Genomic DNA, 17,969 nt, shown 5'->3' with positions numbered 1-17,969 from the left:
GCTGGAGTGTTTGTGGGAGGAGCAGGTTTTCCCTTCATGTTGGCATTAGTGGTGGTGACCTCCACCTCCAGATTAGTGGCGACCACCTCCGTCAGGGAGGAATGGCGATCCCGCCCTGCAAGCTGCTAGCTTAGCATGGGTTTCCTTCATTACTTTACCACTGCAGCTTTTCAGTACAAGGAGTTTCTTCACCTTCATAGCATTTTGTTCTCTGCATGTGTGGTTTCATTACTAAACCCCAGCCACAGCGCCCCCCTCTGGCCCGGCGGACCAACTACATAGTGTCAGTGTGTCCACTGCTGCAGCGGAAACACCTTTTTTATTTCACCCTTAAGGTGTCGTCACGTGAAACATCGTCATGTCGGAGCCTGTGAGAAAGTGCCAGCCCTTTCTCACGTTAAACACAGCTCACCTCACGCACTTCCTGCTCCTGCCCGCCAGCCTACTCCTTGGCGGAGCGCGCGCCGCAGAAGGAGCTTTTATTTCAGTGGGCAGACGGCAGGAGGAACAGTCCACTGGGTGTAGGGGTGCACTGTTGGTATTTTCAGGTGTAAATATGTATAGTGGGGAACTGGGGGATGCATCACGGTAATGTAATATATATATTTTGTATGTAATTATGTTTGTCTGACGGAGGTGTATTTTATTCATATATTTTTTCAGTTAGGTTAATTTAGGGTAAGTTAAACACCCCTAAGACGTTTGTTTCAGCCCAGCACATCCTGATTAGCTCCATTCAGGGTGGGGCTGGGCCTATTTAAAGAGGCCCGCTGTCAGTGTGGATGACTGGGGGACCGAGAGTAAACGAGTCTGTGTCTGCTGGCCCGTTGTGAGGCTGCAAGTAAAAGAGTTTTGTGAACGTTTGTAACGAGAAAGGTTTAAATAAATTTAAGTTCATTTTTGAGAAACACCGTCAACGCTCTCATCCTTGCCGCATCCTCTCTCCCAACACCCGCCGACCACATCCCGAGTCGGGGTGTCCGCCTTGGAACCTCACAGAGCCTAAATATCAATTATGACCAACACCCATCATTTTTCTAAAATGAACAACACACACACACACACACAGAGAAAGAGAGACGGCAGCTTCATGTTTCACTATATTTATATTATGTCATCATTAAATCCAATGTAGTACCTGAAACTAACCACACGGGGGCAGGACGGCCACTGTCGCCCCACACAGACGGTCCCAGCGGGCGGGTGGGGGTGGGGGAAAGGCACAAAGAGTTCAAGGCGGGGTAAGGGGTGGGGGTGGGGGTGGGGGGGTGGGGGGTTTAGCGGACAGACACAAAAAGGCACGAGTAGAAAATGTTTCTATTTTTCTTTTCTTAACACTCGAAGGCAGGAGGAAGGAGGGGGAGGGGGAGGGGAGCATCTCCATGACAACCAGACAGCACATCCTTTATATATAAATATATGAATATAATTATTTTCCTTCTTTTTCTCCCAAAAAATAAAAAAGGCACAAAGACATGAGAATCACAGGATGAACGCAGTTACAAACTAAAGAAAACAAAACTGATCCGACCGTCTTTATCATCTTCATCATTACCGTTACACCCAGTGTGTGTGTGTGTGTGTGTGTGTGTTGGGGGTGGTGTGTTCAGGTACCAGGGGAAAAACAAACTCTGCTCAAAAACCCTGCTGACAGACACGAAGCAGTAAATCAGTTTTCATTTTCCCTCCAACTGAGAGGAACTTTACAATTACTCCATAATCCATTCATTCATAAACGTCCAACTTTGCTTGAAGTGAATTTAAAATCGATCATAAATCTGCCTTTTTTTTTTTTTTTTACTTTGTTTTCTGTGTCGACGTACAAAAGTACGTCATAAAAGAGTTACTCAATTTTAACGACACCTTTTTAGTAAAACATTATATAAGTGATTATTTATTAACCTTTTAATACTTAGATTTTCTTCCATTAGAATCAGATAATCAGGAACAATATTAAAATTTTACATATTGCAAAAACAAAATATCAAAAAAAAGCATTAGAAATAAAATGATAAGTGACATCTTACTGACATGAGAAAATTTTAAAATAAAGAAATATCATTTGTGAAATTAGAACCTTTTTTCAGTCAAAATTCTGAGATAAAATTTAGAAATAAAACAGAAAAAGACAAACCTCACCTCAAACTTACATAAAAAAAATTACAAATGTTTGTGAAATAATAAATGTCGTTTGAAATTCACAAGTTAAAAAGGGAAAAAAATTGATTTTTCATGAGTTTCTCCAGAAAAAGGATTTGAGATCATAAATAAAAATTAGAAATCAACAAAGTAAAATAATATTTTAATGGAAAAAAGAACTTTGTGAACAAATGGAAGATTTATGGAAACAAACTTTCACTAGTTAGTAAAACTAGTTCAGAGAAATGAAGTGAAAACTGCTCAGCTGAGTTTCATGTTCGGTACCAACAGAACCATCAGTATCATCATAAGCAATGGTACCTACAGAACGAAGAGTACCATCAGAATCAATGGTACCTACAGAACGAAGAGTACCATCAGAATCAATGGTACCTACAGAACGAAGAGTTCCAACAGTACCAACGGTACCAACAGTACCATCCTAACCAGTGGTACCAACAGAACGAAGAGTACCAACAGTACCATCAGAATCAATGGTACCAACAGAACGAAGAGTATCAATGGTACCAACAGTACCAACTGATCCAACGGTACCAACACAGTACCATCAGAATCAATGGTACCAACAGAATGAAGAGTACCAACAGTACCATCAGAATCAATGGTACTAACAGAACGAAGAGTACATCAGAATCAATGAACCCAACAGAACAAAGAGTACCAATGGTACCAACAGTATCAACCGATCCAACGGTACCAACAGCACGAATGACAACAGAGTACCAACAGAACCAATGGTACCTAAAGAACCAAAAGTCCCAAAAGAACCAACGGATCCAATGGTACCAACAGAACAAAACAATACCAACAGAACCAACAGAACAAACAACCGTTGACTGGGTTCTTATTATCCAACTGAAAGGTTCTGAAGGTGGGACCCGCCGGCGTCACTTCCAGGATTCTTAGTTTCAAAGCAGCTCAGAGTGAAGAACGAGCATGTTTTTGAGCAGAGTTTGTGAACGTTGTGGTTCCTGCTGCTGAGCAGTGTGGAGAACCAGCAGGAGAACGTTGGGCCTCACGCTGAGGTTCAGTCTGCAGGGAATCAGCTGCGTCATGTGACCAAGGAACAACAAGCTTATTTTGGCTAAAAACAACAAGTAACAATAATAAGAACAGTTAGTGTTTACATCTGCTTCACTGTGGCTGCTTCTCTCTCATATAGTGTTAGTACTTTACTCCTCCTCCTCCTCCTGCTCCTGCTCCATGTTGCCATCAAAATAAAATACTGGTTATGAATGGCTATGATTAACGCCACCTCGTCCATTCTCCCTCATGCACACACAGAAAAACACATACACCTCCTGCTGCATCTCCTCCTCCTGCAGCACCTCCTCATCAGAAGAAGGAGTACTGGTTGTCAATGGCTCGAGGGGCGCGCACTCCTTCCCTCTCCTCGCCCTCCGCAGCTTCCAGCTGGCGGAGAGGAGTGTCCCGGTCTCTCTCCTCCCAGTCGTCCCCTCCCCCTCCCCCTCCTCCTGCTCCTCCTCCACCTCCACCTCCACCACCTCCTCCTCCACCACTCCCTCCTGCTGCTGCTCCAGTGACAACAGTCGCTGCCACACTGGCTGCTTCTCCTGCTGCTGCTGCTGCTCCTCCTCCTCCTGCTGCTGCTGCTGCTTCTGCTCCTCCTGCTGCTCCTCCCAGCTCAGAGTCCGACGCTCTCTCCTGAGGAGGCGTGGGCGGCGGCGGGCGTCCCGGCGGCAGAGGAGGCGGCTGCGGGGGGCTACGGGGTCTGCTGGTCAAGTCTGCAGGGGGGACAGGAGTGAAGGAGCAGTGTCAATTAGAGATGGGAGGAGGAGGAGGATGAGGAGGAGGAGGAGTGGTTGAAGAGAGGGAGGAGAAAACAGTAAGTGAAAAGCTGGAAGCAGCGTTGGCGGGTCCTCGCACATGTTGGTGCACGTCACAACGTTCTGGCTCGGGTTCTAGAGCGGGGGAACCGTTCTGGCTCGGGTTCTAGAACGGGGGGAAACATTCTGGCTCGGGTTCTAGAGCAGCGGGAAACGTTCTGGCTCAGGTTCTAGAGTGGGAGAACATTCTGGCTTGGGTTCTAGAGCAGCGGGAAACGTTCTGGCTCGGGTTCTAGAGTGGGAGAACATTCTGGCTCGGGTTCTAGAGCGGGGGAACATTCTGGCTCGGGTTCTAGAGTGGGAGAACATTCTGGCTCGGGTTCTGAGCGGGGGAAACGTTCTGGCTCGGGTTCTAGAGTGGGAGAACATTCTGGCTCAGGTTCTAGAGCAGCGGGAAACTTTTTGGCTCGGGTTCTAGAGTGGGAGAACATTCTGGCTCGGGTTCTAGATTGGGAGAACATTCTGGCTCGGGTTCTAGAGCGGGGAAAACGTTCTGGCTCGGGTTCTAGAGTGGGGGAAACGTTCTGGCTCGGGTTCTAGAGCGGGGGAAACGTTCTGGCTCGGGTTCTAGAGCGGGGGAAACGTTCTGACGGGCTGGCAGTGGCAGTTTGACCACCCTGCTCTACGGCCGCTGACCGGAGGTCTTGGACGAAGGTGAACCGTGGTACAGATGTGAAACAATGTAGGGGGCGCCAGAGAGCATGTGCAAACATGCAGCAGTAGAAGAAAGTATAAGAAGAACAAACATAATATTAATCACTTGCATTCCAGTCTCTCAGGTTCTGACCCCGATGAGAGCGAGCAAACGACTCGGTGGAACAAGTTTATGAAGTCTCACACACACACACACACACACACACACACACAGAGAGGCACACACACACACACAGTTGAGTGGTTCTCACTTACACACAGTCAGAGATGGGGGTTGATGGGGAGTCGGGATGGCGCGTGGAGGTGATGACATCACAGACTGTGGGTCGACTGCCGGCTCGGTCTCGGCCTGCAGGAGCGAGCGGACGACACAACAGGGAGTCAGAGGAGACGCACCGACCGGCTGATCTGGGGTCGGCCCGAGCCCAGATCAGCTTCAGGAGGATGAGGGTGATGAAAACATGGCGGCAGGCACACGTGACGACGCTCGGCATGTCCCGTCAACCCCCCCGCGACACTGACAACGGCCCTCTCGTCTGGCCGGCGCCTCGTACCTGGCTGCCGGACGGCGGTGGCGCCCACGAAGCTGATGAGCGTGACGTCAGAGGCGCCGCCAGACTCCAGCGGGATGGGGTGGACGCGGAAGTGCTCCAGCATGTCGAAGATGGACTGGAACCAGAGGTGCTGCACGCGGCACTGCCCGTCCTCGTTCAGCGACAGGCGCAGGTGCTGCCGGGGACGGAGGAGGAGGAGGAGGAGGAGGAGGAGGAGGAAGAGGAGGAACCCCAAGTCAACAGAGCGGAAGGAAACGCGGCGTGCTCATGTGGCGCGGGGGGTGGGAAATGCCGACCACTCACCTTGGCCTTGCCCTGGAAGTTGAAGGTGAGGACGTACTCGCCTCGCCGCGTCTCACTCTGGCGCACCAGGAAGACGCCGTGGCTGGCGGGGCCGCCGGCCAGCACCAGCTGGGCCGCTTTGAGGCGCGACAGCGTGCCGTGAAACCACTGGCACTCGCTGAGCGGGTGCTCCACCGCCTCGGCCGCCGCCGGCACCACCTCCGAGAACAGGAAGGAGCCTGGGACAGGTCGTTACCCCCAGAGGGACAGGTCGTTACCCCCAGAGGGACAGACGCTTACCCCCAGAGGGACAGACGTCACCCCCAGAGGGACAGACGCTTACCCCCAGAGGGACGTCACCCCCAGAGGGACAGGCGTCACCCCCAGAGGGACAGGCGTCACCCCCAGAGGGACAGGCGTTACCCCCAGAGGGACAGCGTTTACCCCCAGAGGGACAGCGTTTACCCCCAGAGGGGCAGACGTCACCCCCAGAGGGACAGACGTTACCCCCAGAGGGACAGGCGTTACCCCCAGAGGGACAGCGTTTACCCCCAGAGGGGCAGACGTCACCCCGAGAGGGACAGACGTTACCCCCAGAGGGGCAGACGTCACCCCGAGAGGGACAGACGTTACCCCCAGAGGGACAGCGTTTACCCCCAGAGGGACAGGCGTTACCCCCAGAGGGACAGGCGTTACCCCCAGAGGGACAGACGTTACCCCCAGAGGGACAGACGTTTACCCCCAGAGGGACAGGCATTACCCCCAGAGGGACAGACGTTTACCCCCAGAGGGACAGGCATTACCCCCAGAGGGACAGCGTTTACCCCCAGAGGGACAGCCGTTACCCCCAGAGGGACAGCGTTTACCCCCAGAGGGACAGCGTTTACCCCCAGAGGGACAGCCGTTACCCCCAGAGGGACAGCGTTTACCCCCAGAGGGACAGCGTTTACCCCCAGAGGAACAGTCGTTTACCCCCAGAGGGACAGACGTTACTCCACAGATCACAGCAGCAATCAACGGTTGAGATTGACGTAAGCTCATCCTCACCTGTGGCGTCCGGCGTCTCTGCAAAAGGTGTCCCCAAACTGGCCCCGCCTCCTCCGAGGATCCGACCGTCTGGTTCGTCGAGGGGCGCCCGAGGCGGCAGCTCCGGGGGGAGGGGCTCCATGAGGGGGGAGGAGCCTCCGATCCCTCCGTAACACACTGAGCCACACGTCCAGTCAGCCGAGAGAGCCCACCGAGGGCAGAAATGTTTGGGGGACACACTCACCTTGGGAAAGCCGGTCTCCGATCTCTGGCGTCCCGCTGACGTCCAACGGCCCGCCGCACACGCCCTCTGCGTCGTCCTGCTCACTGTGGGCGGGGGGTGGGGGGGAGGGGCGGAGTTAAAGCCCTCGGAACGCAGACCGATGCGGCCGTGCCGGCGGACAGGTACCTGAGACAGATGCCGTTCCTGATGTCGCTGAGCCACGCCCTCATCTGGACGGCGTCTCGGGTTTCGATCACGTACTGCGCCGAGCCTTCCAGCTGACGGGAGGGAAACACAACGACACACCATCAGTCGCCACCGGGGGACGCACAGAAATCGCAAGAAGACACAAGGACAAGACGCCCCAACGCTGACCTGCAGCAGGAAGGTGTTCTCCTTGTCGGGGACCTCCAGCGCCGTCGTGCTCCTCACGTCCACCATGGAGCAGCAGGGGACGGTGAGCCGGGGCTTGGAAGACTGCGGAGCAGAGTGACGTAGCGGTGAGGGGACAGGCGGAGGCCACGGTCGGATCGTCATGGCGACCACCGGTCCCCGTGAGGAGGCTGGCGCTCCGCGAGGGCGGCTCTCGGCGGGGGCCGGAGGACACCGAGGTCCTGCTCTGGTCTTTCTTTTGCCACGTATTGACAAAGGGTCACTTGTTGACAAGTTAAAACAATAGAAACATGATGGAGCACATGCTGAACCTCCATCACAGGATGGAGTAGCAGCACATCGGGTTTGTTAATGGAGCATCAGAACCTTGTGAACACGTGAGGGTGGAGCTGGAGGTTCTGGACTGACGGGCGCTCCACCTGTCCACAAGTTTCACATTGACACAAATGTTCGGAAAACAATGTCCGTCTCCATGGAAACCACATAAACATGGGAAATCCAGTCAGTTTTCATGTTGTCAAAATAAAACCACCAAGTTGGATTGTTATTACGGTGACTGTCAAAATAAAACCACCAAGTTGGATTGTTATTACGGTGACTGTCAAAATAAAACCACCAACTTGGATTGTTATTATGGTGACTGTCAAAATAAAACCACCAAGTTGGATTGTTATTATGGTGACTGTCAAAATAAAACCACCAAGTTGGATTGTTATTTATGGTGACTGTCAAAATAAAACCATCAAGTTGGATTGTTATTATGGTGACTGTTAAAATAAAACCACCAAGTTGGATTGTTATTTATGGTGACCGTCAAAATAAAAGTCAAGGAGAATAAGGACTGGGACTCATGACACCAAGGATGAAACCTTGTTCCGATTTGCTCTACTGAGCATGTGCAGAACTACTAGTTACAATCGTGACCAAAGCCAGGAGCAGGACCGGAGTTTCAGAAAAGGTTTTGTGTCGTTTCCATGGAGACGAGATGTCCTGGGTCGTAAACCAACATGAGGGGAGCTGAGCTCCGGCTGCAGACAGGAAGGAGAGACTCAAACACTTACTTTGGGAGGGATGAAGAACTCCAGGTAGTACTCCTCTCCCCGATCGCCGCCCTCTCGGTCCCGCTCTCGGAGAACCAGCCGGCACTTGTGCCAGCGGCCTCCCCGCCACGGCACGGTTCCTCCGCTGGCCAACGGCTGCGCCGGAGAAGCGGCGGCGGCGTTGATGTCGGGGGCGTGGTGCAGCAGGCCGAAGGAGAAGCCCGAGAAGCCGTGGCCGCCGCTCAGCTCGTCGCTGGAGGAGCTGACGCTCACGCCGCCTTCCCGCACCAGCCGGCCCACCTTCCTCGGCGGCCCCATGGCGGCGGCGGCGGCCGCGCTGCTGCTGGGCGGCAGCGCCGAGGAGCCGCCGCCGGCCGTCGGAGTGAGAACGGGCGGCGGAGAGCGCGACAGTCGCAGCTTCTCCAGGCGGTGGCTCCACTTCTCCTTCTCGCCTCCCTCGCCGTTGCTCCGCCGCCGGTCGCGGGCCGCCTCCGACAGCGACAGGGAGGTGGCGCTGCTGGAGGACGACGGCGGCAGGGAGGAGGAGGAGGAGTGGGGGAGGGAGAGGGGCATGGACAAGGACACGGGCATGGAGGAGGTGGGCGTGGGGGGCTGCGTGGCGGAGTTCCTCTTGGAGGCGGAGCCGAGGCTGGCGTCCTGCACGCCCATGGTGTAGCTGTAGCTGGAGGGCAGCGGGCTCTGCGCCGCGTCGCCGGAGGAGCTCCGCCAGTGCAGGATGCCGCGGACGCTGCCCCGCACGCTGCGGCCCACGCTGCGCAGCGAGAAGCGCTTCTTCAGTTTGTTTTTGGAGATGCTGGACGCGCCGTTTCCCTTGGCGGCCGCCGGCGGCAGCGTCCCGGACGAGGGCGTCGCCTGGCAACCGTCGGCGTTGTCCATGTCGGCGGACTCCCGCTCCTCCTGCTCGGCGTCCTCCCCGACGGACGCCACCCCGAGCCAGCCGTCCTCCTCCTCTTCCACCGGCGCCTCGCCGTTGCCGGGCGCCGGCACGGCGTTCCTCTCCTCGCGCCTGCCGTTGTTCCCGCCGACCGAGGAGCAGCACGAGGACGAGGAGGACGGCGGGAGCACCTGGCCGTGCGCGTACGAGTCCTGAAAGCGATCGCCGCCGCGGTTCTCCAGCACCAGCCGCGTCGGCGCCGGTTTGGACGCGGCGCGCGTGACGCTTGTCTGGGGACACGGGGGGACGGCGTCCCCGGTGGCCGAGAGGGGCGAGACCGCCTCCTCTTCTAGGGACGTGGCGTCCGACTGGGGAGCCCAGCTCGCCATCTCGTCCCGGCCGGCGGCGCAGCTCGGAGGCAGCGCCCCCTCCAGCTCGCTCTGGAAGTGGCGCACAAAGCGGTCCGTGAAGCGGCGGCAGAACGCGGCCGCCGAGTCGGCGGAGTAGTGCGGGTTCTCCAGGAGGAACGCCCGGAAGTGGCGGGCGAAGTCGCCGGCGGCAACGCGGGCGTGCAGCTCACAGAATTCGGTCCAGCTCAGACACGGCGAGGGGGACGGCGTGGGGGTGTCGGAGAGCGAGGAGGGGTGAGGCGGGGGCGGGGAGCTCACCAGCGGAGGGAGGGGCGGGGGGCGGGGGGACAGGGGCAGCAGGGAGGGGGAGGGCGGAGAGGGGGAGGGGGAGGGGGAGGGCGGCAGAGGGGAGGAGTTGGCGGCCGCACGCGGGCTGGGCGGAGTCAGCAGCGAGCCGTTCATCCTGCCGACGACTGGGTTCAGTTCAGACACACGGCGGGGCGACTCCAAACATCGGATCCAAAATTCACAACGGAGAGACGTGGAGGTCGAACAAAGCTTCCTGCTACATCGTCCTGTCGGGACGTCCGATCAGTCACTGCAGCTCCGAGGAGTCACGGCGCCGGCGTTGACCGCACCACGAGTCCCACATCCTGCCACAAAACACACAACAGGCCGTGACTTCACAACGTGGACGATAAAAAACACTCGGGGAAACACCGACAGCCGTAACGGAGCTCGGAGAAGAATCAGAAAAGCGGACCAACGTCTGACTCCCAAGCCGGATTCGACAGCGGGAGCTGCTCAGAGGCCTGTGGTCCGTACGGCCTGAAACCGCAACTCCCGCCCCTTTAGCCCCGCGGTGGCTAGGCTAGTTAGCTCGTTGTTAATGGGTAGCCACAACGTCTTCAGACCAGATATCAAGGAGTCTTCCTCACTATTTCACGTCTGGCCGCCAGATATTTTATAACTTTTTCTTTACGCTTCTTCTGATTCACGTGTTTAGCTTTGTTTGTTTGTTTGTTTACTACCCAGAGTACATTGGCACTTTTCCTCCCCCCTGCTAGAAAGATCATTTGTAAAGGAACCGAGACGGAGGTTGTCAAGGCGACCAGAGATCTCTTGTCAGCGCCGGTTCAAGAGTTGGTGGGCGTGTTCTCGTCACGTTTGAAGTAGCGTCACGCTGTTCAGGAATCGAACACCTCATCTAACAATCTTTAATATTTGGGAGTCAGTTAGTGTTTGCAGCTCATCGGCTGCAGGAAGTGAACATATCTGTTCATAACTGCAGATTCCCTCTGACGCCTACTGCCCTGTTATAGCTTGTATTGTTTTTAATACACCGTTCAGTCTACTGGCCGTATGCTATCTTAGAGTGCCGAGGAAGGTGCCTACAAATAAAATGGATTATTATTCAGAGGTATTAAGATATGGCTGCTTGTCCAGAGTGACGATCGTCACCGACCAATCAGCTGACAGCTCTGCCTTATGGAACCGTACCAATATGCTAGCTACCTCAACAAAGGGGTGACGAAAAATGGTAAGTCTTGGTTAAGGTTGTTTCGGTCAGTGGGGACGCAGCAAAACCTGTCCTTACCCACCCCGTCACACACTGAATCACCCCGTCTAGTTCCATCCTGCCTTGCCTCGAACCCGCCTCGTCCCATCCTGCCTTGCCTCGAACCCGCCTCGTCCCATCCTGCCTTGCCTCGAACCCGCCTCGTCCCATCCTGCTTTGCCTCGACCCGCCTCGTCCCATCCTGCCTTGCCTCAACCTACCTCGTCCCATCCTGCCTTGCCTCGACCCGCCTTGTCCCATCCTGCCTTGCCTCAACCTGCCTCGCCCCATCCTGCCTTGCCTCAACCCATCCTGCCTTGCTACGACCGGCCTCGTCCCATCCTGCCTTGCCTCGTCCCGCCACAGGCTGTGGTGGGACCGTGGCTTTAGAGAAAATCCAGGGATCCGTGAGGACGGGAAGACATGGAAGTATTGAGCTGAAGAGTCCAGGACTTTATGTGACTTTCGTGAGGAATATTGACTGAGGTTTAAATTGGACTTGTGAAGAAGTCCATTGTCAGTACTTATCGTACATGAGGCCGATGTGTGTGAGACTCTCGGGTCACTTCAGGGCTCTTCATCAATGTTAAACCTCATCAGTCATGTTGACTTTGGCCTTCTTACAGCTGAAACATGTTTAAAGCAGTGGAAGCTGAGGTCTGACAGAGGATGAGAACCACCTGATCTACGGTCAGTTGTTGTGGGACAGGGGGAGCTGGACACTGAAGTGACAGGTTGATTTGGGGGATTCATTTGTTGTTTCACGGAATCGGTGCGAGGATAAAGCTGGTGGTCAGTTTACCGTCATCTGCGGGGGGAAACGGGCTAACACAGGTTTGAAGGTGCGTTTCCAGGCAGATTTCCCTGCTCGGCTCGGTCCAGCTCGGCTCGGTCCGGTTGCTAACACGAAGCAGCAGCTCGTCCACCTCCGTGCAGACGTGCTAACAATAGCAGCCCCGTGTCCCCCTCTATGCTCTGCAGCCGCTCCGTGGCGGCTCGGTCCGGCCCGGCCCGGCTCGGCTCGGCTTGGTCCGGCTCTGTCGAGCCCGGCTGGCCCAGCAGAGGGGCTCTCCCCCGCGGCTGCGTCGACCCTGCAGCTCCGATTCCACCAAACGGAATCACCGACCGAAGAGGCTCCCCGGGCTGAGCTAACGTTAGCTTAGCTCTCTAGGATAAAAGTGTGTGTTTATGCCGCCCTGCGGAGCGTTGCGGGTCCCGTACCTCTACCTGTGCGCCACCGCGGTCCGCTGTCTGGGTGCGTGTGTGCGGGTGGAGCTGGCTCCCGGTTCACCGGCGCTCCGGGCCACATAACGGGACGATCCTCCGCTAACGGCGGCTGTTGTTTGGCTAAATGTTGCTATGCCGAGCAGCGCGCCGTGAATCTCGCGCTGATCGCAACTCTCGCGATGTTTGGGGTCCGCGAGAGCCGCGTTCTGACGGCTGCAGTAAAAAAAATATAAATAAAAGAGCGTCTTCAACGGAAGCGTATTGCATTCACATGAAAAGAATGACTGTTTTTATGAATTATTGAGATAATTATCTCCACAACAAATGAATGACAAAAAGGCTCCGTCTTTCTGAATTTATTAGATTTCTTTTTTCTTTCTTAAAAAATTAATCGGTTCTTCTGAATCGGTCATTTCAACTGAGTCAATTTAAATGTTTTCATGTATGCAAGAGTCTATAATCTTCTACTTTATCATCGTAATTTATTCTGAGACGCGCCTGTTTGGATCAAAAGGGAATTAATCGTCAAAACCTTCATCGTCAAAGACTGAAACAGTACAACAGCAATGATTTGTTAATCCTGTAGTGTTTCTTCAAACAAATCATTTATTAATGATGACATATAGAATAGATATTTAATGTGTACAATGTATACTTGATAGTAAATAAATATAATATATACACAGAGTGGAGCAATACCTCCATTTAATGCATACAGAGTCCCTTTGCTGCTCTTTTAAGAAGAGCAATAGAATAGAACTTGATTTAAATAAACACTTTTTAAAGACATGATTCAAAAGGCTCTTTAAACAGAAAAAATGAACAGAGATAAGATCATTAAAAACATAGAAGCAAGAAATAATACATAGTTATACAGAAAAAAGTCAAATTGAGCAGCGACAGGCCATAGAACAACCTGAATTAAAATTGATAATAAAGTTTTGGATGGACAGATGGATGGATGGACAGATGGATGGAGGGACAGCGTCAGACGATTGGCATTAACCATTGTGCTTTTGCAATCAAATCGATTTTCTTGGTTTTCAAACTTTTCTTGTTTTTCTCCATTTAAGTGTGACTCAGCAGGTTTCACCTGCAGCTCCTGAAGAGAGACTCCTCTGTCCTCTTCGCCCTCCCAAAGTCGGCAGGTGAAGGTGAGCATCCTCTTCCTCTTCCTCCTCCTCCTCCTCCTCCTCCTCTTCCTCATCCTCACTCTCACTCTCACTGGTGGTGCTCGTGTTGAGTGTCTCTGGGCATCTTGTTGAACTGCGTTAGAGCTCGTCTGCAGATCAGCGTGAACCAGTAGAGCTGGAGGGGCCACAGCAGAGCGGCCCCCAGGTTACACTGCCAGGGGGCCGCCAGGGGGGCCTCGTACACCCGGATCGATGCATACCTGAAAGACAAGCCACAGGGTTCATATCACACAGACAGGATTCTCTCCCAAGTCCTCAAGTACTAGTACAAGTACAGGTTTCAGGTGGGACACATTTGGTCCTCAGATCAACTTCAACTCAAATATAAAACCTATTTTCTGGAGTGAAACTGTTTGTCGCCATCGGGCTGCTGGAACATTGAGACGACATACAACTGGAGGCTATTTCATTAACATTTTTGGGGGGAAAAAAATCGAAGAATATGGAATATTAAAGACAATTTCAGCTGTAAGCAGCGATGAACGGGTCCTCACACGTTGGAACGTGATGCATGCCGAGGGCTGGTGCACGTTTACGGTGTGATGGAAATGTCTGCTAACAACATGACATGCAAAACATGAAATGTTAACCAAGAGAAGTCACAGTGGATCTACTTCACCTGGTGGAAGGTGCTCAGCCTCACACCGCTGTGAGCCTGCAGCTCATAATAATAATAATAATAATAATAATAATAATAATAATAATAATAATGGTGGTGATGATGATAATAATAGTAATTTTCCCCAATAGGTCTCACCCAGCTCTGATCAGGCTATAACCCTAATAATATAAAGAGACAGAGAGGAAGAGACAGGAGTAGTACAGGGAGGGGAAGAGTAAAACCTAGAAAGGCGGCGCTACCTGCTGTAGGCGTAGTACAGGTAGGGGAAGAGTAAAACCCGACAGCTGAAGAAGGTGAGGATCATGATCACGCCGTTGACTTTGTGCAGCAGAGTGTGTTGTTTGTTGTACTGAGGACAGAATCAAGGAGAACAACAAGAAAAATCAAAACTTCGTTGTGGTGGTGGAAGAGGAAGATCAGTAATCTCCAGTGACTCCAGTCCGCTGAGTGACAGGGACACACACACACACACACACACACACACACACACACACACACACACACACACACACACACACACACACACACACACACACACACACACACACACACACACACACACACACACACACACACACACACACACACACACACACACACACACACACACACACACACACACACACACACACACACACACACACGGTTCAGCTTGAATCACTTTACCTGAATCAGGACTTTTCCCAGAGAGACAGACGGAGTGCTGAGCTCCGCCAGGAACAAGACGGCCTGGAAGTAATCCCCCCTGCCCCGCCTCCACCACTGACAAACACACACACACACACACACACACACACACACACACACACACACACACACACACACACACACACACACACACACACACACACACACACACACACACACACACACACACACACACACACACATTATTTACTACCTGGTTTGGACAAAACATCTCCACCTATGCATCTGTGTGTGTGTGTGTGTGTGTGTGTGTGTGTGTGTGTGTGTGTGTGTGTGTGTGTGTGTGTGTCTAGCGGCCAGCTAAGCCCCGCCCCTGCGCTCACTCTCAGTTGGAGGATGAATGTCTTTCAGTCTATCACTGATCAATACTCCGACGTGGGCGTTGCCATAGTTACCACAGAAGCGGGAAAGCAGAAGGTCACCATGAAGACGTGGTGCAGCACCATGAGGAACTCTCTGCGCAGGAAGCCAACAATGGTGGCGCCCGTCTCCTCGTGACCTTTGACCTGCAGCTTGTGGCGGTAACACAGGAACATGGCGTAGATGTCGTAGGCGAAGTACGGAGTGGCGAAGAAGATGTAGCGGTCTGTCAGCCAGTGTCTGAGGAGGAGAGACTGCTGCAAGTTACCTCCTGCTGCTCCTCCTGCTGCTCCTCCTGCTGCTCCTCCTCCACCATGAAGAACCCAACGCTTGGTAATTTGTGCTTCACAATGATCGGAAGAGACAACATCGAATCTGATGGAGGCCCCTCCCTCATCACCTCCTCTATAACGCCTCCCCCTCCCTCATCACCTCCTTTATAACTCCTCCCCCTCCCTCATCACCTCCTTTATAACTCCTCCCCCTCCCTCATCACAACCTTTATAACTCCTCCCCCTCCTTCATCACAACCTTTATAACTCCTCCCCCTCCCTCATCACAACCTTTAACTCCTCCCCCTCCCTCATCACAATCTTTATAACTCCTCCCCCTCCCTCATCAAGACATTTATAACTCCTCCCCCTCCCTCATCAAGACATTTATAACTCCTCTGCCTCCCTCATCACAACATTTACAACTCCTCCCCCTCCATCACAACCTTTATAACTCCTCCCCCTCCTCATCACGACCTTTATAACTCCTCCCCCTTCCTCATCACGACCTTTATAACTCCTCCCCCTTCCTCATCACGACCTTTATAACTCCTCCCCCTCCTTCACGTGACCATTATAACTCCTCCCCCTCCTTCACGTGACCATTATAACTCCTCCCCCTCCTCATCACGACATTTAGAATTCCTCCCCCTCCTTCACACGACCATTATGACTCCTCCCCTTTCCTCATCACGACCTTTATAACTCCTCCCCCTCCCTCATCACGACCGTCATAACTCCTCCCCCTCCTCCACGTGACCATTATAACTCCTCTCCCTCCCTCATCACGACCTTTATAACTCCTCCCCCTCCCTCATCACGACCTTTATAACTCCTCCCCCTCCTTCACGTGACCATTATAACTCCTCCCCCTTCCACAGAAGAACGTTTCACAAAGTTCTGAGCTGCCTGAGCTCAGATTTGATCATTTGATAATCAAATGTGGGTCAAACCTGCACGCTGCACTTTGACTGGGAAATGAGGAACACACACACACACACACACACACACACACACACACACACACACACACACACACACACACACACACACACACACACACACACACACACACACACACACACACACACACACACACACACACACACACACACGCAGGCAGACTGGAATAGCTCAGAGGGGGCGGAGCCTCCGTGGTAATGAGATTAGACAAGCAGACGGTTGGAAGCTGTAAACCCTAATCAAACTCTCGTCTTCTTTCTTTCTTCATGATTAAATTTGTGGTGATAAAAAGATAAAAGTGGATTTTTGTTGTTGCGAGGAGGAAGTGGACGTAACGGCCTCACCGGTCCTCCATGATGTCACTGCAGGACGCCATGACGACGCAGCCAATGGACGAGGCCATGATGGCCTGAAGAGACGACAGCAGTCTGACGAAACACAGCCACAGTCTGGGGTCAGAGGTCACTGCAGCAGGACGGGTGGAGATGAGAGGCATCAGGCTGAGAAACAGAAGCTGCTCCAACACCTGACGTGGTTCAATAATATCAAGCTTCCCATCATCTGATGGTCGTCACACATGACGCTTTACAGTTACTCTTTTTAGGAAATGAGCAAGAAACGACACCTCAAGAAGAAAACCTTCATGAGTGTGGGGTGAGGAAGGTTTAGGGTGAGGAAGTTTAAGACTAGGAAGGTTTAGGGTGAGGAAGGCTTAGGGTGAGGAAGGTTTAGGGTGAGGAAGGTTTAGGGTGAGGAAGTTTAAGACTAGGAAGGTTTAGGGTGAGGAAGGTTTAGGGTGAGGAAGGTTTAGGGTGAGGAAGGTTTAAGACTAGGAAGGTTTAGGGTGAGGAAGTTTAAGACTAGGAAGGTTTAGGGTGAGGAAGTTTAAGACTAGGAAGGTTTAGGGTGAGGAAGGTTTAGGGTGAGGAAGTTTAAGACTAGGAAGGTTTAGGGTGAGGAAGTTTAAGACTAGGAAGGTTTAGGGTGAGGAAGGTTTAGGGTGAGGAAGTTTAAGACTAGGAAGGTTTAGGGTGAGGAAGGTTTAGGGTGAGGAAGGTTTAGGGTGAGGAAGGTTTAAGGGTGAGGAAGGTTCAGGGTGAGGAAGGTTTAGGGTGAGGGTGAGGAAGGTTAAGGTTCATTCTCACCGCGTCGACACCACAGCAGCGTCTCCTTCGCTCCAACCAATCAGATGTTTCAGAAAATGTTTGATCAGCAGGAAGAGTCCGGGGAAGAAGATGGAGCCGGCGGCTGCCAAGGCAAACATGACTGCTGCTCCGTGTGTGTGTGTGTTTGTGTGTGAGAGAGAGAGAGAGAGAGAGTGTGTGAGTGTCGGGACAGTCCTCTGAGAAGATGAGGGGGGAGGAGCCTCCCGCTGCTACCTGTCAGAGGGGGGAGGTACTAAGAGGAGGATTACACACACACACACACACACACACACACACACACACACACACACACACACACACACACACACACACACACACACACACACACACACACACACACACACACACACACACACACACACACACACACACACACACTAAACCTTCCTCAGAAATCACCTGAAAACATAAAATGACTGAAAGGTGATTGAAAACAACAAAAACATGAAGAAAGTGACTTAAATAATAATAAAGTG

At 52.8% G+C, this 17,969-nt stretch overlaps 2 protein-coding genes across 4 annotated transcripts; both read right to left on the bottom strand.

Moving 5' to 3' along the window:
• Positions 1 to 3,734: 3,734 nt before the first annotated feature.
• On the bottom strand, positions 3,735 to 12,330 carry sh2b1 (SH2B adaptor protein 1). Of its 3 annotated transcripts, none has more exons than XM_080511617.1 (10): positions 12,204 to 12,330; positions 8,201 to 10,077; positions 7,122 to 7,223; positions 6,933 to 7,024; positions 6,768 to 6,850; positions 6,545 to 6,700; positions 5,519 to 5,736; positions 5,216 to 5,390; positions 4,917 to 5,010; positions 3,735 to 3,905 (listed from the first exon to the last, which is right to left on the bottom strand). In XM_080511617.1, exons 2-10 carry the CDS (start codon positions 9,884 to 9,886, stop codon positions 3,884 to 3,886), a joined length of 2,628 nt encoding a protein of 875 aa, XP_080367743.1. In that variant the 5' UTR covers positions 9,887 to 10,077; positions 12,204 to 12,330; the 3' UTR covers positions 3,735 to 3,883. The 3 variants fall into 3 exon arrangements, with proteins under 3 accessions (XP_080367743.1, XP_080367745.1, XP_080367744.1); XM_080511619.1 differs by having other exon boundaries at positions 12,210 to 12,307; XM_080511618.1 differs by lacking the exon at positions 12,204 to 12,330 and adding an exon at positions 11,785 to 11,923.
• A 1,100-nt stretch (positions 12,331 to 13,430) lies between these two features.
• Positions 13,431 to 17,591, bottom strand: tlcd3ba (TLC domain containing 3Ba; the record flags this gene model as incomplete). Its single annotated transcript, XM_080511057.1, has 6 exons — positions 13,431 to 13,602; positions 14,264 to 14,373; positions 14,691 to 14,786; positions 15,128 to 15,332; positions 16,672 to 16,755; positions 17,473 to 17,591. The coding sequence occupies 6 exons, from the start codon at positions 17,589 to 17,591 to the stop codon at positions 13,431 to 13,433; spliced, it is 786 nt and encodes a 261-aa protein (XP_080367183.1).
• Positions 17,592 to 17,969: the final 378 nt, after the last annotated feature.

Source organism: Blennius ocellaris (assembly GCF_963422515.1).
Source record: "Blennius ocellaris genome assembly, chromosome: 16".
In the NCBI taxonomy this organism is placed as follows: domain Eukaryota; kingdom Metazoa; phylum Chordata; class Actinopteri; order Blenniiformes; family Blenniidae; genus Blennius; species Blennius ocellaris.
This window is presented reverse-complemented; position numbering and strand designations above follow the sequence as displayed.

What these genes read in the sequence shown, in the direction of transcription:
- sh2b1 (XM_080511617.1), bottom strand. Translation starts at nt 9,886, where the DNA reads ATGAACGGCTCGCTGCTGACTCCGCCCAGCCCGCGTGCGGCCGCCAAC. An exon ending in AGTTCTTCATCCCTCCCAAA is followed by an intron (nt 7,224 to 8,200) that starts GTAAGTGTTTGA and finishes TCTGCTCCGCAG; the next exon opens with TCTTCCAAGCCCCGGCTCAC. An exon ending in CGGAGACCGGCTTTCCCAAG is followed by an intron (nt 6,701 to 6,767) that starts GTGAGTGTGTCC and finishes CGTGTGGCTCAG; the next exon opens with TGTGTTACGGAGGGATCGGA.